This window comes from Perognathus longimembris, chromosome 23, assembly GCF_023159225.1.
Source record: "Perognathus longimembris pacificus isolate PPM17 chromosome 23, ASM2315922v1, whole genome shotgun sequence".
In the NCBI taxonomy this organism is placed as follows: Eukaryota; Metazoa; Chordata; class Mammalia; order Rodentia; family Heteromyidae; genus Perognathus; species Perognathus longimembris.
In genome coordinates, this window is record NC_063183.1 from 32185904 (window position 1) to 32211425 (window position 25522).

Here is a 25522-nt window from a genome sequence, read left to right on the forward strand (position 1 = left end):
TCCCGGCCCCCGGGGCCGGCGGGCCACGCTTCCTATCCCCCCCCCCACCTCCCGGCCCAGCCCCGACCCGGCCCCGGGAGATCGCGGCCCCCTTCCGTCCTCCGGAGACCCGAGGCCCATCAGCCCGGTTCCTGCCCCGCCTCTCTCGGTCCGCGGCGCCAAGTCCTCGGAAGCTGGGTCTCCAGGCCCGGGCCGGACCCCGAGGGGCTGGGCCGCGGGGAGGAGGGCGGGAAGGGGGCCGCGGCAGCAGTCCCGGCGCGGGGCGGCCCGGGCGCTCGGGTGCGGAGGCTCCGGGCCCGGCCGGCTCCCGGCTCCCGAGGCCCCCCGGACTCAGCCCGCCCGCTCTGCCGGCCCGCGCCTCCGCGGCCTGTCCCGACCTGATCCAGGTTCTCGTCGCTGCCGCTGTCCTCCGTATCCGAGTCGATGACGACACGGCCTTTCCGCTTCTTGACCATGGTGGTCCCGCGGCTCCCACGCCGGACGCCGCCCGGACTCTCTTCTTGCCCGCCTGCCAGTGGGACCGCCACTGCCGCCGCTGCCGCCGCCGCCGCCGCTCGACCCACACAAAGGCGACCGCGCATGCGCGCTCCGCTCCGCCCCTGGCCCCGCCCCCCGCCCGGCGCACGCCGTTCGCCGGCGCCGGGAGGCCCGCCCCACGCCCCGCCCCCGACGCAGCGTGGGGGGCGGGGCCTCGCGCTGCCGGGTTCCCGGCGGGCACTCGCCGCGCCGCGACCTCGCTGTCCCGGAATCCTCGGCCGTGGCCTTCTTACCTGTCGCCGGTTGGAGCCGCTCGGGCCTGGGGGGGCAGGGGACGGGGGGCGGGGGGGTCGCGCCGCCGAGGAAGCTCACGGGTCTCCCGCTTTCCGGCTGTGCGAGGTCGAGTGTGGAGGGGCGACTTCGGGGACCGCCCTCGTGGGAGACGCGAGTGACCCGAGGCGGCGGCGGACCGAGGAGGGCTGGGGCCGCGCTGGGGCCGCGCTGGGGCCGCGCTGGGGCCGCGCTGGGGCCCGGAGGACGCGGGGTGCAGGGAACTGAGATTGCTCCGAAGCGGAGCAGCCGGCGCGGCGGGAGCGCGTGTGGCGCGGGGTGTGGCGGCCGCCGCCCGCTTCCATCCATCCCGAGGCTGAGGAAGCTGTGCCGGGGAGTTTCGGGGCAGTGCTGGAAGAACGCCGCCACTGGGATTCGTGATTTAAAGGAACTAACCCCGGCCACGTTGCAGCGAATGAGTAAATGAATAAACGAATTCATCCCAGGCGGAGCAAGGGCCCTGGAGAGTTGCTGGCTCAGTGAGGCCCTGAAAGGGTGTGGGAGCCGGAGTCTGACGACCACCGGTGATGCAAGCTCAGGAAGAAGCGAGTTCACACCTGCTGTTTTGCCTCTTTCGTTTCCCATCTGTCCTTCATCGGAACCCTCATCCTGTTGGGTGTGGGAACCCCTAGGCAGGCTAGGGTTTTCCCCTTCACATGCTCTCTCCGTCTGTGGATGGTCAGCCATCTCAAGGAGACACCTTCACAGACATAGTCAAGAATCGAGAGCCACAAAAATAAAAAACAAAGAAAAGAATCGAGATTGATTAATCTCCCAAGTGTTTCTTAATCAAGTCCAATCATGACAAGATTTAACTTATTCTTTATTCCTCCAACTCATGTTTTTTGAACCACAAATGCTACCTAAGTGCTATTCCCTTGGAATCAAGAATGATCTGGAACAGGGCGCTGGTGGCTCATGCCTGTAACCCTAGCTACTCAAGAGGCTGAGATCTGAGGATCATGGTTTGAAGCCAGCCCAGCTAGCAAAGTCTCGGAGACTCTTCAATTAAGTACTTAAAAAAAGCCAGCAGTGGAGCTTTTGCTTAAGATTTAGAGCACTAGCCTTGAGCGCAAATGCTCAAGGACAGCACACAAGCTCTTTAAGTTCAAATCCCAGGACTAGCACCAAAAAGAGTAATGCAATAATAATTTGGAGAGCTGGAGGATGTGTGGGCATTAAAGTGTTATTTCCCAGCTCTCTCCATTTTTCTTTTTCAGTCCTTCACACATACTAAGCAAGATCTCTACCACCGAGCTACATCTGTAGCCCAGATTTATAGGATGCATGTCTGGGTGCATGTCCAGGACGCATCATTGAAGCAGATCTAGCAGAAATGGCTTTCTGAGATCACTGACAGCCCTTACGGGATTGTGGGGAGATGAATCTGAGGAGCACCAGGTCTTTGAAGGTTAGGGGGAATTAATCACCAGGTCCTATTGGAAAGATAGAGGGGAATAGGGAAAAAACAGGAGCTCTCAGCTCGAGGGTGGGATGCAGTTCTCAGCCGTCAACAGCAAAGGAGAGAAAGCACAAAAACTAGAAGCCGGGCATGGTGGGGACCGAGTGGGCCGAAAACCTCAAGTCATCAGGCAGGAACTCTAAAGTCGAGGCACACGGTTTGACGCCGGAAGGGAAAAGCAAATGGAGCGGCACCGGAAGCGTGGCGAACCGGGAGCGAAAGGGCGGCGGACCCGAGCGGAAACCTTACGCGTCCTCCCAGAAGGGGAGCGGCACGCTTGTGGCAGGTGAGGGTTGGGGGGTTACCATCTCCACGACCCCCCCCCGCCCCCCAGCGAGCCAGGAGCTAGACGTCTAGACTGCTGGGTTGATTTTTGCGTTCCCCCCCCCCCGGGCTATATGACCGGGTAATTTAATTTTGGTACGTCCACTTCCTCACCTTTTAGTGGTTCCTGGGGTTTCATCTCGGGGCCTCGACTTGCCACACGCCCCAGCCGGCTCTCCCTCGGGGCTCTCTTTGGCCGTGATCTTCAAAAGAGCCGCTCACGGAAATGGGGGGGGGGTCCCACAGATCAACAAACAGGTTTACTTGAGGGCAAAGAGCAGTTGTCAGATTTGGCCCCACGAAATTGCAGTACCCGGATTTCAAAGTTGACATCAGCTCTTTAGGTAGCTTTAGCACATAACTTGATTTATTTTGGGGTTCGTCATCAGCTGCATGAAGCTGGGACCTGTGTTTTTGGTCATATTTATTTTTTCCCAGTGCTTAATAGAGTTCTCTGCTCATAATGGGCAGTAAGTGTTTATAGAATTAGAAGGTAAATTTAAGCCAAGCATGATGTGCACATCTGCAGTCTCAGCATTTGGGAGGCTGGGTTAGGACAATCCTGAGTTTAAGGCTAGCATGTGCTATATAAGTAGTTCCAGGGTCTGGACTACATAGTGAAATGCTGTCTTGAAACAACAACAGCAACAAACTATGAATTTCCTAATACATGATCCTTTTGTTTGAAATTGTGATGCCTTTATTGCCACGCTGGTAACTAACTCTTCAATGTTTCTTCTGTTACAGGTGGAATTCGTGAAGCATCATTGGGAGTCCAGGGAGAAAGTCACATTCGGACTTTTTTTTTTTTTTAAACCATGGTTTTGGTTTGGGGTCACAAATTGCTGAATGGCACTTACGTTCTAGGAAAATGCCTGAAGCCAAATGCCACCTTGCATCCTTTTTGGGGAATTCACTTTGCCAACTATTGTTCCAATAGTCCTAATAAACCAGTGATTATTCATGACAGAGTTTCCCAACAGAGGAAGACTGCAGAGGGTTTGCAAGTACAACCCCCCAAAGACGTTGCTGTGGATAGAACTTCTCCTGAAGAGAAGACTGAGATTAACTTTGACAAAGCAATTAAAGATGAAATGAAGAGCCATTTCAAGCTTTTGAAAGATGAAATCATGAATAACTGGGTAGGACCGGGAGGCCGTCCCCTGCATGAAGTCATGCTGGAGCAAGCCAAGGTTGTCTGGCAATTCCGTGGAAGAGAAGATTTAGATAAATGGGTAGTGACTTCTGATAAGTTGATTGGAGGCAGAAGTGAAGTCTTCTTAAAAATGGGCAAGAACAACCAGAGTGCACTCTTCTATGGAACTCTGAGCTCCGAGGCGCCTCGCGATGGGGACAGTAGCCAAAGTGGGTTCTGCACGATGATGTCCAGTATTCCAAGGGTAGGTAAGATCAGGCCTGGGAGCCACAGTTCCTAGGGAACTGGCTGGATTTCCTCATAGCAGGAACTGTGAGCTTTGGTTTCTGTCAACAAGCACCCCTGGAATGGTATGTGTGGCGTCTTACCTGCTGGATGCGGGAATGAATAACTTGGTCCAAGTGTAACGTGAAAGCAACAGGGGGAAGGAGCAGGAGGAGGTACTTGTTTTGGACACTATTTGGGGCCAAAGAACATTGCTAAGTATGAGGAATCCTGAGAGGCTAGACATTTGAAAGATGTTGGGGTAGATTTGCCTCTCCTGTACCCACAGCTCCTTCAAGTGCATAGAGGGTCATTGCGTAGGTCCATTATTTATTTGTTGGGCTGTACTGGGTTTGAATTCAGGGATTCACACTCATTTGACTTCTTGCTTGACTGGGGTTCCACAACTTGAGCCAATCTTCTAGCTCTGCTTTTTGCCGGTTATTTTGGAGATGAAGTTTCACAGACTTTCCTGCATAGATTGGCCTCAAAGCACAATCCTCTACCACCTTCTGAGAGCTAGAGTTAGAGCTTTCATCTACCCTTTATGGATTTTTACATTTTGAAAGAGGGTCTCAATAATTGTGCGCGGACAGGCCTCAAACTTTTTTTTTTTTTTTTTTTGGTCAGTCATGGGGCTTAAACTCTGGGCCTGGGTGCTGTCCCTGAGCTCTTCAGCTCAAGGCTCATTCTATACCACTTTGAACCACAGTGCTACTTGTGGTTTTCTGGTGGTTAATTGGGGGTAAGAGTCTCATGGTCTTTCCTGCCTAGGCTAGCTTTGAACTGTGATCCTCAGATCTCAGCCTAAGTCGCTGGGATTACAGACATGAGCCACCGGCGCCCGGGAGGCCTCAAACTTTTGATCCTTCAATCTGTGTCTGTTTTCTGATGAGAAGGTACTTGCTGGCTGGGGATATGGCCTAGTGGCAAGAGTGTTTGCCTTGTATACATGAAGCCCTGGGTTCGATTCCCCAGCACCACGTATACAGAAAACGGCCAGAAGTGGCGCTGTGGCTCAAGTGGCAGAGTGCTAGCCTTGAGCAAAAAGAAGCCAGGGACAGTGCTCAGGCCCTGAGTTCAAGCCCTAGGACTGGCAAAAAAAAAGAGAGAGAGATAAAGAGAAGGTACTTGCCATACAGTGGGCCACTCGAGATTTGTTATTCTAAGAACCAGGAAAAAAGGACATTCATTTGCATTTAGCAAGCACCAAACAGCAGCCATTCCAATGAAAGACTTGACTCGGGATGACTCAGGATCATTGTATCATAAACATTACCTTAGAATGTGTGTCTGTATATTACATATATACATATATATGTATGTATATGTGTATTTCATGCTCAAAAAATCACCTGGATTAGAAAGTCTGTAAAGGTAGACTAAGTTTTTAGCAGGTGCTCATGCTGCTGTATATTTGTGAAGAACATTTTGCTAACAGCGGAGAATGAAGTAAAATGAACTGGTCTCTCTGTACCTTAGGGTGCTTTTGCGAGGAAGCAACCTCATGACTGGTCCGGCTTCAACACCCTGTATCTCCGCATCCGCGGGGATGGACGGCCTTGGATGGTGAATATCAGGCAGGACACAGACTTTATCCAGAGGAGTAATCAGATGTACAGTTACTTCATGTTCACCCGTGGGGGGCCCTACTGGCAGGAGGTCAAGGTAATAGCACAGTCTTCCCTGTTGATGGAAGTGCTTATTTTCAGATTATGGTTACATTGTAGTTTCCTTTCTCTTACTAATACTTCTTGGAAGATCTGGGTAGAGTATATAATCGGATGGAAGAGGACCTGCAGGACATAAATGACTTGTTCTTTAATATGTTAGCTGACTAACTAATAGATTGTGTGTATACACACACACACACTTGCTAGGACTGTTGCTTAAACTCAGGGACTTGTCCTCTTTCTTTTTTCTTTTTTTTTTTTTTTTTTTTGCCACGTGGGCCCTGGACTCAGGGCCTGAGCACTGTCCCTGGCCTCTTCCCGCTCAAGGCTAGCACTCTGCCACTTGAGCCACAGCGCCGCTTCTGGCCGTTTTCTGCATATGTGGTGCTGGGGAATCGAACCTAGGGCCTCGTGTATCCGAGGCAGGCACTCTTGCCACTAGGCTATATCCCCAGCCCAGGACTTGTCCTCTTTCTGTGCTCCTTTGCTCATAGCTAGTACTCTACCATTTGAGCCATTTGAATTTTTTTTGGGTTTTTGTTTTTTTTTTTTTTTTTTTTTTTTGCCAGTCCTGGTTCTTGGACTCAGGGCCTGAGCCCTGTTCCTGGCTTCTTTTTGCTCAAGGCTAGCACTCTGCCACTTGAGCCACAGCGCCACTTCTGGCCATTTTCTGCATATGTGGTGCTGGGGAATTGAACCCAGGGCCTCATGTATACAAGGCAAGCACTCTTGCCACTAGGCCATATCCCCAGCCCACCCATTTGAATTTTTGTGTGTGGCGAGGGGGGGGAGCGGGTCCTGAAGCTTGAACTCGGGGACTGGGAGCTGTCCTTTTTTTAATCTTAAGGTTAGTGCTTTACCACATGAGTCACTGCTCCACTTCTGGCTTCTGGGTGGTTATTTGGAGATTAGAGTAGCATGGACTTTGCTGCCTGAGCTGGCTTCAAATTGTGATACTGAGATCTCAGCCTCCTGAGTAGTTAGGATTGCAGGTGTAAGCTACCAGCTTCTAGTTCTAGTAGTTAATTCATATTTTAGAAATTTAGCCCAGGGCTAGGAATGTGGCTTAGTGGTAGAGTGCTTGCCTAGCATGCACGAAACCCTGGGTTTGATTCCTCAGTACTACCACATACACAGGAAAAGCCAGAAGTGGCGCTGTGGCTCAAGTGGCAGAGTGCTAGCCTTGAGCAAAAAAAGAAGCTCAGAAACAGTGCCTCCGCCCTGAGTTCAAGCCCCAGGCAAAAAATAAAAAATTTAGCCAGGTGCCAGTGGCTCATGCTTGTAATTCTATCTACTCAGAAGGCTGAGATATGAGGATTGTGGTTTGAAGCCAGCCTGGGAAGAAAAGTCCCCATGAGATTTATCTCCAGTTAACCACTCAAAACTGGAAGTGGTGTGGCTCCAGTGGTAGAGTGCTAGCCTTGAGCATAAAGAGGCTCAGGGACAGCACCCAGGCCCTGAGTTCAAGCCCCACAACTGATAAAAAAAAATTTACATTTTTGTAGAGGGTATATCATTTTGAGATACACTGAAAACAGCATAAAGATCATAAATGAAAGCTGTTGATTGAAAAAAGCCGTTGAGAGGCTGAGAATACAGTCTAGTAGTAGAGTGCTCGCCTCATATACATGAAGCCCTGTGTTTGATTTCTCAGCACCACACATATAGAAAAAGCCAGAAGTAGCGCTGTGGCTCAAGTGGCAGAGTGCTAGCCTTGAGCAAAAAGAAGCCAGGGACAGTGCTTAGGCCCTGAGTCCAAGGCCCAGGACTGGCAATAAAATATTTTTTTAAAGCAGTTGACCAATAAGGGGTTTTTGTGGAGGGGAAAGAGGAGAAGGCTGTTGGGTGTGGGTATAAGTGATAGAAGATTGGGGTAACAAGGGTGAAAGAGGATAAGTATGATTGAGATAGACTTTGGCATGTATAAAAATGGAATAATGAAATATATTAGGAAGCAAGGGAAGGAATAAGGGAGAGTGACAAGAGGGATGGAGGTAGATTGGAATACCCTATACATTTGTGGAAATGTCACAATGACATACCACCCTCATATAACTGTGTATGCTAATGAAAAATTACATCGTTGGCTAGGGACACAGTTCAGAGTGCTTTCTTAGCACTCCCTAGCACTGCATTAATAAAGAAAATTGTAGCTGGCCACTGGTGGCTCACTTGTAATTCTAGCTACTGAGGAGGCTGAGGTCTGAGTATTGCAGTTTAAAGGCAGCCAGGGCAGGAAAGTCTGTCTCTTTGTTTGATTGATTTTTTGCCCGTCCTGGGGCTTGAACTCAGGGCCTGAGCACTGTCCCTGGCTTCTTTAGCTCAAGGCTAGCACTCTGCCACTTGAACCACAGTGCCACTTCTGGCCTTTTTGTAGATATGTGGTACTGAGGAATTGAACCTAGGGCTTCATGTATCTGAGGCAAGCACTCTTGCCACTATATTCCTATTCCTATTCCTAGGCCATATTCCTGTGAGTCTCTTATCTCCAGTAAATTACTCAGAAAAAGCCAGATGTGGTGCTGGGGCTCAAGTGGTAGAGCACTAGCCTTGAGAAAAAGCAGCCCAGGGACAGATTCCAGGCTGATTTCAAGCCCCAGGACTGGGCAAAAAAGGAAGAAAGAAGGAAGATAAGATAGTGTCTTTGAGAAAGATGGCTAGTCACTTTCATAACTGCATACGTTATTATTTATTCTGGTTGGGGATGTAGCTCAGTGGCAGAACACTTTAGCTAGGAAACTAAGACCCTGGGTTTGAGTCCCAGTATGGCAAAGACAAAAACCAAACTTCTTGTCCAGATTGTTTACTGAGATGTGATCCTGCTATGTTGCCGAGGCTGGTCTTGAACTTGTGAGGCTCAATCAGTCATCTTTCCTCAGAATTTAAAAATGAACGCTAGGGGGCAGGGAATATGGCCTAGTGGCAAGAGAGCTTGCCTCATATACATGAAGCCCTGGGTTTGATTCCCCAGCACCACATATATAGAAAACGGCCAGAAGTGGCGCTGTGGTTCAAGTGGCAGAGTGCTAGCCTTGAGCAAAAAGAAGCCAGGGACAGTGCTCAGGCCCTGAGTCCAAGGCCCAGGACTGGCAAAAAATAAATAACTAAATAAAAAATAAAAATGAACGCTATTACTATTGTAATTCCATGCAAATCTTGATGGCTTATGTTCTCGCTATGAAATAAAATGGGTCTTTCCTTTCAGATTCCTTTTTCCAAATTTTTCTTCTCAAATAAAGGAAGAATCCGGGATGTCCAGACCCCAGTTATGCTGGACAAGGTAACACTTCAGGATCTTTCCACTCAGAAGGGTAACAGCCTCAGTGAAACACTACTGTGTGAATAGGTTCAGCTCCCCCTACCCATTTAAAAAAGAAAAAAACTTTGTATGGAAGTACTTGAACTCGGGGCCTTGTACTTTCTAGGCAGGCATGATTGGAAGGCTGGCAGAGGAGAGATGAAAATCCCTACATAGGAACACCTCTGTTTTGCCCAGATGGACTCTCAGACTGATCTTAGGTGTCAGTCCTATTCTGTAAGTAAGTCCCTATCCTAGAGGAATGTTAGTGTGGTCATCTCATGCCCAGGATCCCGTTGGAAGTACAGAGAAGCAGCATGCTAAGACATCATGGGCTAGATGAGAGCTGAGGCATAAAGACCCCGATAGCAGCCCTTATCTCCTGGGATTGGGAAACTCCCCTTATATGAGATTTTAATCAGTTTCTCTGTTTTTTAAATTTAGATCGCATCTTTAGGATTTACCCTGAGTGATAAAGTGGATGGTCCCTTCTTCCTGGAAATAGATTTTATTGGCGTGTTTAAAGACCCGACACATACAGAAGAATTTGCCTATGAAAATTCTCCAGAAATTAGCCCAAGACTATTTAAGTAGAGATGAGCACGTGACCGCTTTGTCTTTTGGGTAGTAAGTATATCTGTACAACACAGATAAAATATATCTGCTTTTTACTTTTCTTGTGGCTGGGGTTTGAACCAGGACCTTGTGCTCTATCACTAAGCAAGTACTCTTATCACTAAGCCCAAAATAAAGCATTTAACAGCATCCAATGAATGGTGGGATGTAGTCTTAAGACAGGGCACAATGGTGTTGCTAAGAGAAAGCAGAAGAGCCTGAAGCCAGGTTCTGAGCTCTGCCTTTGCTCATAAAATGAAGGTACTGATGGAGAAGTACCATGCAAATAACTTTTGTCAGAAAAGTTTCTATTAGGAATCTGGCCAGGCTCTTTGCAGTCTTCTACCACTCTTCATGATAGCCATGAGGTATCCATAGAGAGCTTGTCCTTGGGGCTGGAGGCAAGGTGCACTTGGTAGAGCACCAGCCAGTGAGCACAATGTTAGGTGCCGAGTCCCAATCTAACGACAACAAAAATCCTTTCTAGTTCTTATTTCTGGTGACTTCACTAACAACTAGAAAAACTAAAGATATTAGATGTCTGGCCCTAATACCTCCTCGGTCATTTAAGATATTAGAGATTGGATAAGCCAAAAATAAGACCTTGATTTGATAACCAATTGAATTTGATCAGTTCTTCCATGTTAGACAAAGGGGTACAAACATTGTTACATTAAGTACTTGAAGAAAGCCCAAATCACAAGTAAGCAAGAGACACATCGCCAGCCTTGTTTAACAGTTTCATTGAGCTATAATATACACAGCATATTAAATTTTGCAATCATTACTGAAGTTTTAAGGTATTTCTTCCATGTGTCTTTTATGTCAGCCTTCATTCCCACTCCCAGTTTCAGGTGGCTAAGCTTCGCCACAGGTATACCTTACCTGTATACTTCATATTCTTACACTCAAAATGTATGTTGTGTCTTCACATAACATAGTTGTCATTCTTTTCTTTCTTTTTTTGAGGGGGTCATCAGTTGTAGGGCTTGAACTCATGGCCTGGGCACTGTCCCTGAGCTTTTCTTTTTGCCAGTCCTGGGGCTTGAACTCAGGGCCTGAGCACTGTCCCTGGCTTCTTTTTGCTCAAGGCTAGCACTCTACCATTTAGCAACAGTGCCACTTTTGGCTGGTTTCTATATATGTGGTGCTGGGGAATCGAACCCAGGGCTTCATGTATACGAGGCAAGTACTTTACCAGTAGGCCACATTCCCAGCCCACTGAGGTTGTTGTTTGTCTTTTGCTCACGGTTAGTGTTTTCCCACTTTGAGCCACAAATCCACTGCTGGTTTTTGAGGACTTTTCTGCTCAGGCTGGCTTCACCTGATGATCCTCAGATCTCAGCCTCCTGAGTAGCTAGGAAATACAGGCGTGAGCCACCAACACCCGGCTTGTATTAGTGCTTCTTTTTATTGTTGTAGGGTATTTCTAGGCTGAGCATGGTACTTCACTCCTATAATCCCAGCTACTCTGCCTAGAAGTCAGAGAAGAGAGGACCAAGGCTTAAGAACAACCAGGGCAAAAAGTTAACAAGACTCCATTCTCAGCAAGCCAGGTGGAGAAGCTAGGATCTGCACTAGGAAAATACGAGAAATGGGGTTATACCTGGAGTGTATGAAAGTACATAAGAGCTCCAGCCAATCTTAGCTGCTCATCTGAATTTTACAAAGAACAAATCTACAGCAATGAGAAAAAGGTTTATTTATGAAAGTCTTTCGTATACAACCCAGAAACTCTACATAGGTACAAGGAACAGGATGTACTTAAGTTCTCTTGTCTTTTTTTCTAAGGTTTAGTAAGTGTGACAGAACATAGGAATATTTAGAAGCAGTAAATCTCTACGGTACTGGCAGTGGACCTAGGGTATATAGTTCTCTCTCACTGACTCCCACCAGGCCTCTAAATTTTTTACTGGGATCTGTAAGCAAGGAAAATGAGCTGTAGGATTTTACTTTTAAGACTATAGTACCATGAAAATTACATAGTGATGTGAACACAGGTGCTTGTAGTCTCTTACATTTTTCAGAGTTACAGTATTGGTGCCATAATCAAATTACTGGCCCAGTTTAAAACTGCTAGGTTTTGTAGACTGGAGGGTGAGTTGGCGTTTCTATCCTATCGCTACCGAAGCTTATGGTATAAGTAGCTGCCATCAGGTAAATGCTTTTGCCCAGAACAACACTGTGGATCTGTTAATGTGAGAACTAAGAGGAATCTTGGCATTAAAAAATCTAAGTTAATAATCTCAAGGACGAGTCTCATCACAAAACTGAATGTACAGAGACTTAGGTAAAAATACTGCAAAGGACTCCTCCTCCCCAGTTTTGGGGCTTGAACTCTGGACCAAGGCGCTGTCCCTGAGCTTCATTTGCTAGTGCTTTATGCCACAGCACCACTTCTGGCTTTTTCTGAGTAGTTTATTGGAGATAAGGGTCTCACGGGCTTTCCTGCCCTAGCTGGCTTTGAACAACCATCCTCAGAGCACAGCCTCCTAAGTAGCTAGGATTACAGGTGTTAGCCACCAGCACCCAACAGATTTTTGAGCTTTAAGATGATAACTTTTCAGAGCTATAGGACCTGAAGAACCCAGGGACAGTGCATAGATAATGGATAAAAGTTAACAGTGATAAAAAGAGACAGCAGAAAAATATTTACAAAAGAAAAACAAGAATGAAGGAATATTAACCAGACAATTAGTTGTTTTTAACCATCTTGAGGCCCCTTCGAGCAGCCAACACCTCTGCTTTCTTCTCCTTTCGTTCTTGCTCTTGCTTTTTCCGTTGCTCTTCCCTAAGAACAGGTAGGTCATAGGTTAGATCCTGGCGAAGTGCCACAGCAGACAACTTCAAACCAATACTCAAACTTAAGTGACATTGAACACACTTGTGAAAACTGGTATTGTCCCAACAGCTAGAAGTACTCATTTTCCTTTTATGTTACCTCAACATTCTAAGTTCATGCATGGAATGGGAGCCAGAGGTTACTGACTGTGGTGATTTAATTCAACTCCTATACTTTAAATCTCTAATCCCAGTTAGTCTGTCAAAAATCACGTTTACAGAGCTGAGAATGTGGCCTAGTGGTAGAGTGCTTGCCTTGCATGCATGAAGCCCTGCGTTTGATTCCTCAGCACCACATACACAGGAAAGTGGTGTTGTGGCTCAAGTGGCAGAGTGTTAGCCTTGAGCAAAAGGAAGCCAGGGACAGTGCCCAGGCTCTGAGTTCAAGCCCCAGGACTGGCAGGAAAAAAAAAATCACATTCACTTTTCAGGTGCTAATGGCTAATGCCTATAATCCCAACTACTCAGGAAGCTGAGCTCTGAGGATTGCAGTCTGAAGCCAGCTAGGGCAGGAAAGTCTATGAGACTCTTATCTCCAATTAACCAAGTGAAGCTGTGGCTCAATTTGTAGAGTGCTAGCCTTTAGCACAAAAGCTCAGGGACCTGAGTTTACACCCCAGGATAGGGACCAATAAAGTAATTAAGTTCATAATCACATCGTCTAGTCATAGTGCTAGAACTAGAAACAGGATTACTGACTTAGACCATTATATTTCTAGAGATAACTTTTAAAAAAAGCCATATTAGGGGCTGGGGATATAGCCTAGTGGCAAGAGTGCCTGCCTCGGATACACGAGGCCCTAGGTTCGATTCCCCAGCACCACATATACAGAAAACGGCCAGAAGCGGCGCTGTGGCTCAAGTGGCAGAGTGCTAGCCTTGAGCGGGAAGAAGCCAGGGACAGTGCTCAGGCCCTGAGTCCAAGGCCCAGGACTGGCCAAAAAAAAAAAAAAAGCCATATTATATAAACTGTCTTCTCTTTCTCCCTTTGAGTTTGAACTCAGGGCCTTGTCTTCTTTTCTGCCTTTTTCTCTCAAGGATGGTGCCCTACCACTTGAGCCACAGTTCCATTTCTGGCTTTTTACTGGTTAATTAGAGATGTGTTTCATGGACTATTCCTATTCTTTTTTTTTTTTTTTGGCCAGTCATGGGCCTTGGACTCAGAGCCTGAGCACTGTCCCTGGCTTCTTCCCGCTCAAGGCTAGCACTCTGCCACCTGAGCCACAGCGCCGCTTCTGGCCGTTTTCTGTATATGTGGTGCTGGGGAATCGAACCTAGGGCCTCGTGTATATGAGGCAGGCACTCTTGCCACTAGGCTATATCCCCAGCCCGGACTATTCCTATTCTGCCCAGGCTGACTTTGAGCTATGATCCTAGATCCTAGCATGAGTAGCTAGGATTACAAGTGTGAGTCACTGGCACCTTTCTTTTATTAACTGTCTTAATAACATATAGTAAAGGCTTTAGCAGAAGCTGGATATAGATAAGCATCAAATGATAGGTGACCTTGTATTAGGACAGTGCTAGGCAGGACCAGCGACCACCACACAGGCAGTAATTTGGGTATACTTGGCCTTGTGGTAAAGAAAGCCTGTGAAGACTGTCCTAGGTTCAGTATCTCGTGTTCCTTGTGTCTTTGTGAGGACCTAGGTGCTGTCAGGATACCGCATGCTTTGTCTGGGTGAACAAGTCATGCAAGATCTGTGCTCTGAATTTGGGTTTTCTGAATTACCTCTATAGTCCTGAACACAATGCAGATATTTGGCCTCACTCCAAACCTGACTTGGAATCTGCTGCCCTAGAGCCCAGTCACAGTATTACAGAAAATCCTACAGGTGCCCCATGTAGTTTGGATATGTTTTGTATCCCACGGATTCATGTGCTGGAAGCTGGAACCACAATAGTATTCAGAGGTGCTGGACTCCTTAAGTGTGGAGCCCAGTAGAGGTAACACTAGGTTTGTGGGTACTGCCCTTTGAAAGGTTGGGTTTGGAGGGCCTAGGCTGGTAGAAAATGAGGCCACTGTGTTAGAGCTCGTCACATGCTTTTTCCCCCAGTAATACGGAATGAGCTGAGAGCCTTCCAATCCCTGGGCAAACACTACCACTTGAGCACTCTAGCCTCTTGAATGTGCTGACGCCATGCGATCCGTCGCCATGTTAACAGTAGAGCACAAGGCTCCTGCCAGGGCCTGCCTTGCCCTTCCAGACCCTGAGCCAAAGGAAACATGCTTCTTTGCCAAGTAATATTCTTCTCTTGTAAAGTAAAATGGACTAAGACATCCATTTCTAACCTGCCTAACACTACTAGTGAGACTATCCTATGTTTCGGAGGTGCTTCTATATATACAGAGGTTTGATATTAGAAAAATTCTCCAGCTTGGATAATTATTCACTTACCTGGTTTGGAGAGGAGGTTGTTTGTAAGATTTCTTATAGAGGCTAACTCTGCTTGCACGTTCACTGAGAGAATTATTTTCCTTAGATTGTCCCCATGGTTTCAGCTTTCCTAATGTAGAACAAACAATGTATAGATATCTTATTTACAAGTCTATTGTCTTCCATCTCTGGCTGCTTTCTTCCTAGCCATATTTACATTGTTTTACACACAATTCCCAGTATATTCTGAAAATACTTTGATTCCATATTCCTGATATAAATCAGACTTTTCTCCTAAAAATGAATGCCATATTATTATTCTTAGGAAGTTCCAGAAAAAAACTTGTATTAAAAATCCCCTGAACAGATCCCAAAAGAAACTATTACAACCAAGTATCATTTATGCCAAGATTGCTTAGGTATGTGTAATATTACAGTAGCATTTTGAGCTGGGTGCCAGTGGCTCACACCAGTAATCCTAGCTACTTAAGAGGTTAAGATCTGAGGATCACAGTTTGAAGCCAGCTCAGGAGGAAAGTCTGTGAGACTCAGATCTCCAGTTTACCACCAGAAAACCAGAAGTGGCACTGTGGCTCAAAATGGTAGAGTACTAGCCTTGAGTGAAAAAGCTCAGGGGTAGTACCTGGGTCCAGAGTTCAAACCCCATGACTGACCCCTGCCCCCCCCCCAAAGACACTATTAACTTATTAAAATGCATTCAGAATAGAATGAGTGGGAATATTCTCTTGGCAACAGAACTGGGACTAGATCCAGCAGTTCTCATTTCTAGGTATTTACCCAGAAGATTTACAATCAGTTTATTGTTAAGACATCTGCACTCCCATGTTAAGAGTACTACTTGTCACAGTAGCAAAGTTATGGAATCAGCCTGGTGTCCCCCAACAGATGAATGGATAAAGAAAAGGATGTGTATTAATGGGACACTGTCAGCTTTGACAAAGAAGGAAATCCTATCATTTGTAACAACATGGGTTGGAACTGGTACACAGATGTCCAAGTCAAATGAGCCAGGCAGGTGAAGTGTACACTACATGTTCTCACGCGTGTGCAACCTGAAGCAGAGTGGAATTGTGGTGGTGGAGAAGGGTGGATAGGATTGGGGAGGTAATGATTAGGAACAGCAAATTTCAGTAAGGAGAAATACTTATGTCCCGTATTCACCGTAGTATTCAAAATAGACAAAAAGTAGGAAGTTAGCATGGGCTAACTTGTTAGATTTTCTTGATTTTAGTTGAAATTATATTAATTTTGAAATTGTTTAAAAGTTAAAACTTTGGTTAAAGTATAAATGAATCAATTAGTTTTAACCACGGGCCCATCTGGAAGCAGGGACAAGGGAAGGAATTCCAAGTAAAGTGTGGCTTCCGCTCAGTTAAGTACAATTTTTTCATTCATGCATTAAATCATTTTTAGTGTGGGAGATCAAACCCAGGGTTGGCCTCATGTATTCTAGGCATTTTACCATTGATCTACACTCAACACTTTTTTTCCTCATCTTTACATAATCCATTTACAGCAGCAAACATCCACATACCTTTGTGTGGTTCATAATTGAGGGGACGAGATAAACTTGCTTTCAGATCAAATACTGGTTTCTTATCAGAGACTGGCGTCTTCACTGCCATCGTAGTCAACTTGAATGGAGTAATGACTAAAAAAAAAAAATGACCCAAAACATTAGAGGGCTTAATTAGATGAAAGGCCTACTATAATTCTTTTTATTTTTTTAAGTCAAATGATCACTTCTGTCAGAAATAATCTATGTGCCTTTCTGTGATCCTCCCAATTTCACTTCCTGTGGGATGAAGTCTTTGCACTTGATTTTATAGATGTGATAAGGATGTTAGAAAAAGAGTTATACTTCATTTGGGACGTTATATGGCTTGAAGATGAACCAGTTTGTTTTTGTTTTACCAGAAGCAGAATTCTCCTTGGTGTTCTTTAACTTGGGTGTTCCGAGCATGGCCTGGCTTTTGGGGTTAATCCCAGATAGAGACACGTGTAGCGACTTTCTGGCTGGAGTCTTGGTCAGTGAACGCTTATGCTCGTTATCTTTAGTAGCAGCTGAAAACCTAAAATGACAGTGCAGGGCCTTGAGAGGCTACTTGGGGCAGGAGGTAAAACCACCGGCCTTTACCAGACCGCCAGAGGACTTTAACCACACTAAGGCGAGCTTGTGGTAGAAGCCTGTGGGCTTCAAGTTATAGCTCAGGAGCCACTTGGAGGTGCTCTCCTCTTTCTCTCTTCTTGGTGACGTGAGCCTCACTTTCATGCTTAAGCCAATGGAAAAAATTCTTTGTAGCAGGTACACATCAAACTAATAAAATGATGGTTATCCATACGTACACACACATACACACACGAGCACATGCATCTTATCTTCCATCTTATAAATCAAATCTGTGCTTGAGGACATTGGATCAAACAAAACTGAATCCAAATGAAAACTTTCTAACCTATAAAATATTGCTGATTTTTCTTTGTTCTCAATCCTTTTTTGCCTCCTTTGCATTTTTCCCCTTTTAAGCAAACATAAACATCTCCAGTACCAAAACAAAAATAAAATCATTTCATAAGTTCAACCGCAGCCTTGCCCATTTACACTTTGGAGTGATCTCTCTACCTGACGTTCATTTTGGTTGCTGAGAGCGTGGTCCGCTTGACTGACCCCTTCAGACACACCGTGCTCTTCCTCGCAGAGCTGCGGGACTGGCCTGGAGACTGGCACTGTTGAGTGGGAGTGCAGGCCACAGGGAGTCTTCCTCTTGGAGGAACTGGAGTCACTACCCTTCCCTTAGTGCCAGGCTGCTTCTGAGAAAGAAATGTACCACTTCAAAGGCTTGGCCGGCTGGGCGCCGGTGGCTCACGCCTGTAATCCTAGCTACTCAGGAGGCTGAGAGCTGAGGATCTGGGTTTGAAGCCAGCCTGGGCAGGAAAGTCCATGAGATGCTTAGCTCCAATTAAGTACCAGAAAACCAGAAGTGGTGCTGTGGCTCATAGTGGTAGATCACTAGCCTTGAGCTGAAGAGCTCAGGGACAGTACCCAGGTGGCCCAGAGTTCAAGCCCCAACAACAACAACAAAAGGAAGAAGAAAAGGAAGGAGAATAGGAGGAAAAGGAGAAGGGAAAATAATGGTTACTATGAAATTGTCACCATGAAATTGCTATGAAGGGTTCCAGTTGGTCATATTTTTTTAGACATTGGGAAGGTACTGAGAATAATTTTTTTAAGCCCCAATCCTGGGGCTTAAACTCAGGGCCTGAGCACTGTTCCTGGCTTCTTTTTGCTCACTCTACCACAGCACCACTTCTGGCTTTTTCTGTTTATGGGGTGCTGAGGAATTGAATCCAGGGCTTCATGCATGCTAGGCAAGCACTCTACCACTAAGCCACATTCCCAGCCCAAATACATATATTTCTATTATTAGTCTAGGATCTGTTGCAAGAAGAAATATCACCACATTACCCGACAATAGAGATAGGACAAGTGAAATTGACATATACAAAAATAAACTTGTGGTGTAAGCATTAGACAGCGGGAATAATGAAATTAGTAGGAAAGGGCTGGGGGCATGCTCAGGTGGTGGAGAGCCTGCCTAGCAAGTGCAGAGCTGAATGCAAACTTAACTCCTATACCCCTAACAGAAAAGTAAAAGTGAAAATAAATACAGTATATGTTACAAGCTCAGGATAGGAAAGGTCTCACTAGGCATGCCAAAAACCTCACAGCCTAAAACAGGTTGGTTTTAACTAGCCACGTGGAAAGATTTGGACCATGAAGTAGCCACCTCTGGCTACTCAGGAACACAACCTGTGCTTCCTTCCTGTCCAGCACAGATCCCTAAACCACCACCTGCCAAGAGCAGCCTCCCAGCAGCCACGGGGAAGGGGCTGTAATGGCGGCTGCATCTCTAGTCTCCAAACAGATCATCCTAAATGGACACAGCAAGGAGGATGGAAGGGGGATTTCTAGAATGAACGCACTCAGACTTGAATGACACAGGAACTAAGAAAAGCACTTCATTTTTGTTTATCTTCAAGGACAAGCTCAAAAGTGTTGCTCGAGAGGACTGTTTTGACTTTCAACTTTTATCTTGAAAACAAACTCATCCATACCATTTTAGAAACCTCAACCGCTCATCAGAGACTTCACAAGCCCGCTTCATACTAAGGGGACTTGAAGCAGCCCTGCGTCCAGGCATCTCTGCAGAAGAAGACACTGTTTGAATTCCTCTCACCAAGTATCCAGATGTGGATGTGGTTGACTCCTAGCCCTTGCTAATGTGGTTTGAGAAAGCCCAACCCTAGATGCATAGAAGAAGCCCCGTGTTAGCCAGGTGCCAGTGGCTCACACCTGTAATCCTAGCTGCTCGGGAGAATGACATCTGAGGACTGTAATTCAAAGACAGCCTGGGTAAGAAAAGAACCTGTGAAACTCTTATCTCCAATTAACAACTCAAAAACGGAAAGTGGAGTTGTGGCTCAAGTGGTAGAAAGCTAGCCTTGACCAAAAGAGCTCAGGTTCAGTGTCTAGGCCCCGAGCTGAAGCCCCAGGACTGGCAAAACAAACAAACAAACCAACAAATACTGCACTGCTGAGCCGTGTTCACACACAACACCAGGTGCTGGTGGCTCATGCCTATAATCATAGCTACTCAGGAGGCTCAGATCTGAAAGATGATGGTTTGAACTCAGCCTGGGCAGAAAAATCCAAGATTATTCCTGAATTAACCAGTGGGGGAAAAACAAAAAACAAACCTGGGCTCAATGTATGGCTCAAGAAGTAGAATACCATTGATGAGTGAAAAGTCCAAGAGAACATGAGGCTGAGTTCAAGCTCTGCTAGAGCCTCAAAACCGCGCATGCAAGCACCCATGCATGCACATGGAAGAAAAGAAAAAGACAAAAACAATACTGTTTATTAGCCATGGAGCTACATGCTTTCAAGATTGGGAACCAGTACTTTAGTCCCATTAGGAACATAAATTTTAGCTAGGCTTGATGGTAGCTCTAGAATCTCAGCACACAGGAAGCAGAGGCCGAAGATCAAGAGTTTAAAGCCAGTGTGGGCACAGTGAGACCCTTGATTGGAAAAATAAATATGGACTTTTTTCTGCATACCTTCAGTTCATTAAATGAGTTGTGTTCTTCAAAATGTTTCCGTTTTCTCTTAATGTATTCATCAATGGACTCCATTTCCTTAAAATGAGCTTCATGGAGCTTCTTAAAATCTAGAATGTTCCCCCAAAATATGAAAATGAGTAAGACAAAATGCATTTATCCTAATCTTGTGGGTTTTTTTTTATTAGTAATCTCTTTTTGCATCCTTAACATTTAACTTCAGCATCATCTTTGTGAAAGTTCTAATTTATTTTATTATTTTTTGTTGAACTCAGACTGGGTGCTGCTCTTGAGCTCTTTTGCTCAAGGCTAGTGCTCTACCACTTTGAGTCACAGCGCCACTTTCCCACTTTCCGTTTTCTGGTGGTTAATTGGAGATAAGAATCTTATGGACTTTCCCACCCAGCCCGCAACTGAACAGTAATCCTCAAATCTCCTGAGTAGCTATGATTATAGGTGCGAACCATTAGCACCAGGCTAAAGTTCTAAATTTTTTGTTGGTGGTAGTCTGACTTGAACTCTGGGCTTGGGTGCTATTCCTGACCTCTTCCACTTGAGCCACACAGCCACTTCTGGTTTTTTGGTGGTTAAGTGGAGATAAGAGTCTCATAGGTACTTTACTGCTCAGACTGGGCTGTTTTTTGTTATGTTTTGTTTTTGCCAGTCCTGGGGCTTGAACTCAGGGCCTGAGCATTGTCCCTGGCTTCTTTTTGCTCAAGGCTAGCACTCTGCCACTTGAGCCGCAGTGCCACTTCTGGCCTTTTCTATATATGTGGTGCTAAGGAATCGAACCCAGGGTTTCATGTATACAAGGCAAGATACTCTTGCCACTAGGCCATATTCCCAGGCCCTCTGGGCTGTCTTTGAACCGTAATCCTCAGATCTCAGCCTACTGTGTAGCTAGGATGACAGGCATGAGCCACTGGGCATGCACCTAGGAATTGAAGAATAGATGAAATAGGCAGGAGGTAGTTTGCTGACTCCTGCTCTATGTTATACTATGTATATAAACATTTGTGGAATTTCTAATACATGACCTACAGCCTTACTATAAATATCTAACATTTATGTGTCAAAAAATGTGAGAAAGCTGGGCACTGGTGGCTTACGTCGAAAATCCTAGCTACTCAGGAGGCTGAGATCTGAGGACCATGGTTCGAAGCCAGCCTAGGCAGAAAAGGCCCCATGAGACTCTTATCCCCAATTGACCACTCAAAAATCTGGAAGTGTCACCGGGGCTCAAGTGGTAGAGTACTAGCTTTGAGCATGAAGAAGCTCAGGGACAGTGCCCAGGCCCAGGGTTCAAGACCCATGACCACCACCAACAACAAATATAAGTGACAAGTTTTAGGGGCTGGGAATATGGCCTAGTGGCAAGAGTGCTTGCCTCGTATACATGAAGCCGTGGGTTCGATTCCTCAGCACCACATATATAGAAAAGGCCAGAAGTGGTGCTGTGGCTCAAGTGGTAGAGTGCTAGCTTCGAGGAAAAAGAAGCCAGGGACAATGCTCAGGCCCTGAGTTCAAGGCCCAGGACTGGCCAAAATAAATAAATAAATAAATAAGTGACAAGTTTTATAATTGAAAAACCAGATTTTTCTAGGTTAATTAGAAACTTTGTAGACAGTGGTTACTGTGCCCTGAGCGCCACAGACATTTTGTTCATCTACTTAGGGAGTGCCTGCCTGCTGTATATGCTATGTTAGGTAATCAGTAATAGGAAAAATATTCTCAGTCTGGGTATCCACCTGTTGAAACAGGAAGTATAATAGTTTCTACTTTGCACTTAGGAAGTCAGGTTATTAAGGAAACAGTACCCCAGATCTGAAAACTAGAAAATGAGAGTAGAATATAAGTTCTGGCTCAGCATGTCTACGTTTAGCTGCTACAGCCACAGCTGTGTCTTAAGAGGCCCAAACCTTTCCTTGGTGTGTGTGCACACACTTACTTGGAGTAGTGGCTGCAGTTTTTTTACTGTTTGCAAGTCTGGAAAATCCATCTGTAAAGCGAGACTTTTTTTCTGAAGGTTCCTTCAAATCTTCATTATCTAAATACAAAGACACAAACTAATCAAAAACAGGTCCAGCAAGCTCTAATGCTAGAATAACCAAGATGACTTTTTTAAAATTTTGCTGGTAACAGGGGGTTTCAACTTGGCCTCTTGATCTTCCATAGCTGTTTACACTCAAGACTGGGACTCTCCCACTTGAGCCATAACTCTACTTTTCCTGATTATTTGGGAATAACAATCTTGTGGATTTGCCTGCCTAGGCTGGCTCCCAACCTTAGTCCTCAAATATCAGCATTCTGACTAGCTAGGATTATAGGCATGAGCCACTGGTACCTAGCTAAAACGACATTTTCTTTTGCCAGTCCTGGGGCTTGAACTCAGGGCCTGGGCACTGTTCCTGAGCTTCTTTTGCTCAAGGCTAGCACTCTGCCACTTGAGCTACTGCACTACTTCTGGCTTTTTCTGTTTATGTGGTCCTTAGGAATCAAACCCAGGGCTTCATGTATGCTAGGCAAGCACTCTACCACTAAACCATATTCCCAGCCTCTAAAACTATCTTTCAAAAACAATATTTTATAACTCTAAATAAAATTTTTCTACTTAAAAAAGTTTCAGGGGGGACTGGGAAACAATACTAATGAGATCAGATGAAAATGTACACAACTGTCATCCTAGCTACCCAAGAGCAGATCAGTAGTTCAAGGCCATGCCTAGGCAAAAAGTTAGCCATCTAACTAAAGGGTAAAAGGGCTGGAAGAATGACAAAGAAACAAAGGAAGGGAAGGAGGAAGAGAAACCATGCTGATGAACTTCTCACACTTTGTACACTTGTGTGAGAAAGTGCTTGTCATTTAAGAAATACACATTAGGAGTACAGGGCCCATGTGAAACTGTACTAGTAGAGGAGGCAAATAAGACCTTCACCAGACTCTGGCTGGCTTAGAGGGGCTAAGGAGAAAAAAAATGAGACCTCTCCTGTTCCCAAGAAGGATTATCTTCCCTAAACTTTGCCACTACCAATCTTAGTCTACTTCCTATAAAAAAAAAGTCAGGGCTGAGCCAGGTGCAGGTGGCTCACACCTGTAATCCTAGCCACTCAGGAGGCTGAGATTTGAGGATTGTGGCTCAAAGCCAGCCAGGGCAGGAATGTCCACGAGACTCTTATCTCTAATTAACCATCAGAAAACCAGAAGTGGTGCTGTGGCTCAAGAAGTAGAGTGCTAGCTTTGAGCTGAAGAGCTCAGGGACAGTGCCCAGGCCCAGAGTTCAAGCCCCAACAACAATTTAAAATCACTGACTGTAGGTCAGTGATAGGGCTTGATGCTCTGCAGTAGTTCCTTAATAGTTGGGGGGAAAAATTAAAAGATGACCCAATGGCCTTCTACATTTGTTAGCTTTTAAATTACAAAACACTTAGAAGTTCTATAAGCTGGTGTTATGAGCTGAATTGTGGTTCCCACAAATAGATTCAAGTCCTAAGTGCTGGTACCTGTGATAGGATGTCAAGAAAAAGGATCTTTTTTTTTTTTTTTTTTTTGCCAGTCCCAGGGCGTGGACTCAGGGCCTGAGCACTGTCCCTGGCTTCTTTTTGCTCAAGGCTAGCACTCTGCACTTCAGCCACAGAGCCACTTCTGGCCTTTTCTGTATGTGTGGTGCTGAGGAATCAAACCCAGGGTTTCATGTATACAAGGTGAGCACTCTTGCCACTAGGCCATATTCCCAGCCAAAACAGGATCTTTATAGACAGATGAAAGCCAAGTTGAGGCCCTTTGGGTAGATTTAGATGCAGTAGGATTGGTGCCCATGTTAGAGGTGCCCATGTTAGAGACAAAGGTGTGGTGGGGAGGAGTAGGAGGGATATGTGGCCACAGGCATCAAGTACGTAGGAAGCAGGAAGAGGCAGGGAAGACACCGGTGTATAAGGAGAGTGTGGTCTGCTCTGACCTTGACTTTGCACCTGGAACTCTCAGAAGGATGAGAACATCAATCTCCATACCTTTCATTTCACTCTGGCCTGTGGAAACCATGTTCCCATCTCCTTGGCCCTGGTCTGGCTGAGAAGGAATTTCTGCAGGAGTTTTGGGATCCTGGTCTTCCTGCTTTTCTCCATTCTGGAATGTAGTAGGATCACTTATTTTTATCTCGGAATGATCCTGCTGCAGATTTGAAAAGGAAACAAACAACATGAATGTCTCTTACAGCTGGGCACATACATCTAACCCCACTCACTTGGCAGGGGAAGACTGCTCAGCCACATGCCCAGGAGGGAGGCGCTCAGAAGCCAGAGGGAGGAGGAGCTAGGACTCAAGTCTGAATCCACTGAGCAGAAATGCAAGACTCTACTTGAAAAATAACAATAAAGGGGGAAAAAGGGCTGGGGCTATGACCCAAGTAGGCACCTGCTTAGCCAATGAAGGGCCTTGAGTTCAAATCCCAGTACCACCGAGAGAAAGTAAAGACTGGTATGAAAATAAGGGACTGAAGGGCAGAGTAATCACCAGGCCACGAGTAGCCAGGAGAACTGCAAAACCACACCCTATGAGGAGCTTGGAGGTGCAGCACAGCATTCAGCATCGGAATGCGAAAGGAAGGCTCACTAACACTGTGCCAGGTCCGGCACAAATGGTGCTCTTGTTCAGTTTGCACAATTGATTCACCTGGGAGTTAGGCTTCCCATGGCCTCTCTTGTGCCTGCGTCTCCTCCTTTTGGTGACATGGACAACTGGCTCCTTCCCGGCTTGTTCCTGACTGCTCGTCGGTGTCTCAGTCTCATCACAGAAGAATGCCGCACTTTCCTTCTCATCCTAAAAAGAGACACTGGTCTGCCATGCTCTTTGCCATATGCATATGCATATACATATTTACATGGGATTGCTCCCAGACCAAAGTAACTCAACAAAGGGAAAACGCAGAGTAAGGTGAGAATAACAGCACCTGCATTATCATAAATTACAAATAAAAAGGATGGTCAGGATCCAGAGCCTCCTACACAGACCGGTTTATAAAAGGAATCATTGTATGAAGCACTGGAGGCATGCCCAGTGGCCTCTGCCAGGCCTTACATCCAATACCCAGCACCATGGGAGAGAGGAGAGATCACTGAATGATAACAGGCTGCACTCCGTAGTGGGAAGGTTGTTTTATTATTCAATATACAGTAACAGGTTAGATGCTACCAACTTGCAGAACACAGATGAGCTGAGTATGGTGGCATATGCCTGCAATCCCAGCTCTCAGAAGATTCGAGGCAGAAAGATGTGACTCTGAGGTCAATCTTGGCTAAGAAGTGAGACCCACTGTTTGTTCTAATGGTCTATAGTATATCTACTGTTGCCAGTTCATTGTGAGGACACTAGGCAAGGCACACAGGTTCCACTCTCCTACTTTTCTTCTTCTAATCCCTTTCTGTTCCTCCCGGCCTGTCTCTTGTGATGGCACTGGGCTTGAACTCAGAACCACTGGTTCAGCTTGCTTGCTCAGGCAATGGTCTACTACACCTCCAGCCTGGCCTTTTTGGAGAGGGAGACTTTTCTGCCTGGTCTCAGGTTCCT

General features: G+C 46.0%; 3 protein-coding genes and 1 long non-coding RNA gene across 8 annotated transcripts in view; 2 read left to right on the forward strand and 2 right to left on the reverse strand.

The window, feature by feature from the left end:
* Rtf1 (RTF1 homolog, Paf1/RNA polymerase II complex component) overlaps positions 1–581 on the reverse strand; it is a 35941-nt gene extending 35360 nt beyond the window's left edge. Inside the window, exon 1 of the mRNA XM_048331815.1 lies at positions 378–581. Within this exon, the coding sequence (XP_048187772.1) occupies positions 378–581 (204 nt within the window). The remainder of the gene's footprint in view (positions 1–377) is intronic.
* Positions 1–25522, reverse strand: part of Nusap1 (nucleolar and spindle associated protein 1) — a 30890-nt gene that overhangs the window by 2052 nt on the left and 3316 nt on the right. The window contains exons 3-11 of one of the 5 annotated variants that reach the window (XM_048331820.1): positions 24629–24775; positions 23968–24124; positions 21909–22007; positions 19961–20070; positions 17463–17647; positions 16754–16911; positions 16374–16490; positions 14840–14948; positions 12016–12390 (exon numbers count right to left, since the gene is read on the reverse strand). In XM_048331820.1, coding sequence (XP_048187777.1) covers positions 12294–12390; positions 14840–14948; positions 16374–16490; positions 16754–16911; positions 17463–17647; positions 19961–20070; positions 21909–22007; positions 23968–24124; positions 24629–24775 — 1179 coding nt within the window. In that variant the 3' untranslated portion in view covers positions 12016–12293. Of the gene's footprint in view, positions 1–12015; positions 12391–14839; positions 14949–16172; positions 16491–16753; positions 16912–17462; positions 17651–19960; positions 20071–21908; positions 22008–23967; positions 24128–24628; positions 24776–25522 lie in introns of those variants that run through there. The other 4 variants (XM_048331818.1, XM_048331819.1, XM_048331817.1 and 1 more) reach the window with 4 other exon arrangements.
* On the forward strand, positions 1840–24883 carry LOC125340332. The gene is made up of 3 exons (XR_007208749.1): positions 1840–2026; positions 14091–14095; positions 24873–24883. It is a non-coding gene; the product is annotated as an uncharacterized LOC125340332 (long non-coding RNA).
* Ndufaf1 (NADH:ubiquinone oxidoreductase complex assembly factor 1) lies at positions 2398–10386 on the forward strand. Its single transcript, XM_048331821.1, has 5 exons — positions 2398–2555; positions 3341–3993; positions 5496–5681; positions 8892–8966; positions 9429–10386. The coding sequence occupies exons 2-5, from the start codon at positions 3412–3414 to the stop codon at positions 9576–9578; spliced, it is 993 nt and encodes a 330-aa protein (XP_048187778.1). The 5' UTR covers positions 2398–2555; positions 3341–3411; the 3' UTR covers positions 9579–10386.

Coding starts and splice junctions, on each gene's coding strand:
- Ndufaf1 (XM_048331821.1), top strand. CDS start 3,412: ATGGTTTTGGTTTGGGGTCACAAATTGCTGAATGGCACTTACGTTCTA. Junction 5,682..8,891: donor CCTACTGGCAGGAGGTCAAG/GTAATAGCACAG, acceptor CTTTCCTTTCAG/ATTCCTTTTTCCAAATTTTT. Junction 8,967..9,428: donor CCCCAGTTATGCTGGACAAG/GTAACACTTCAG, acceptor TTTTAAATTTAG/ATCGCATCTTTAGGATTTAC.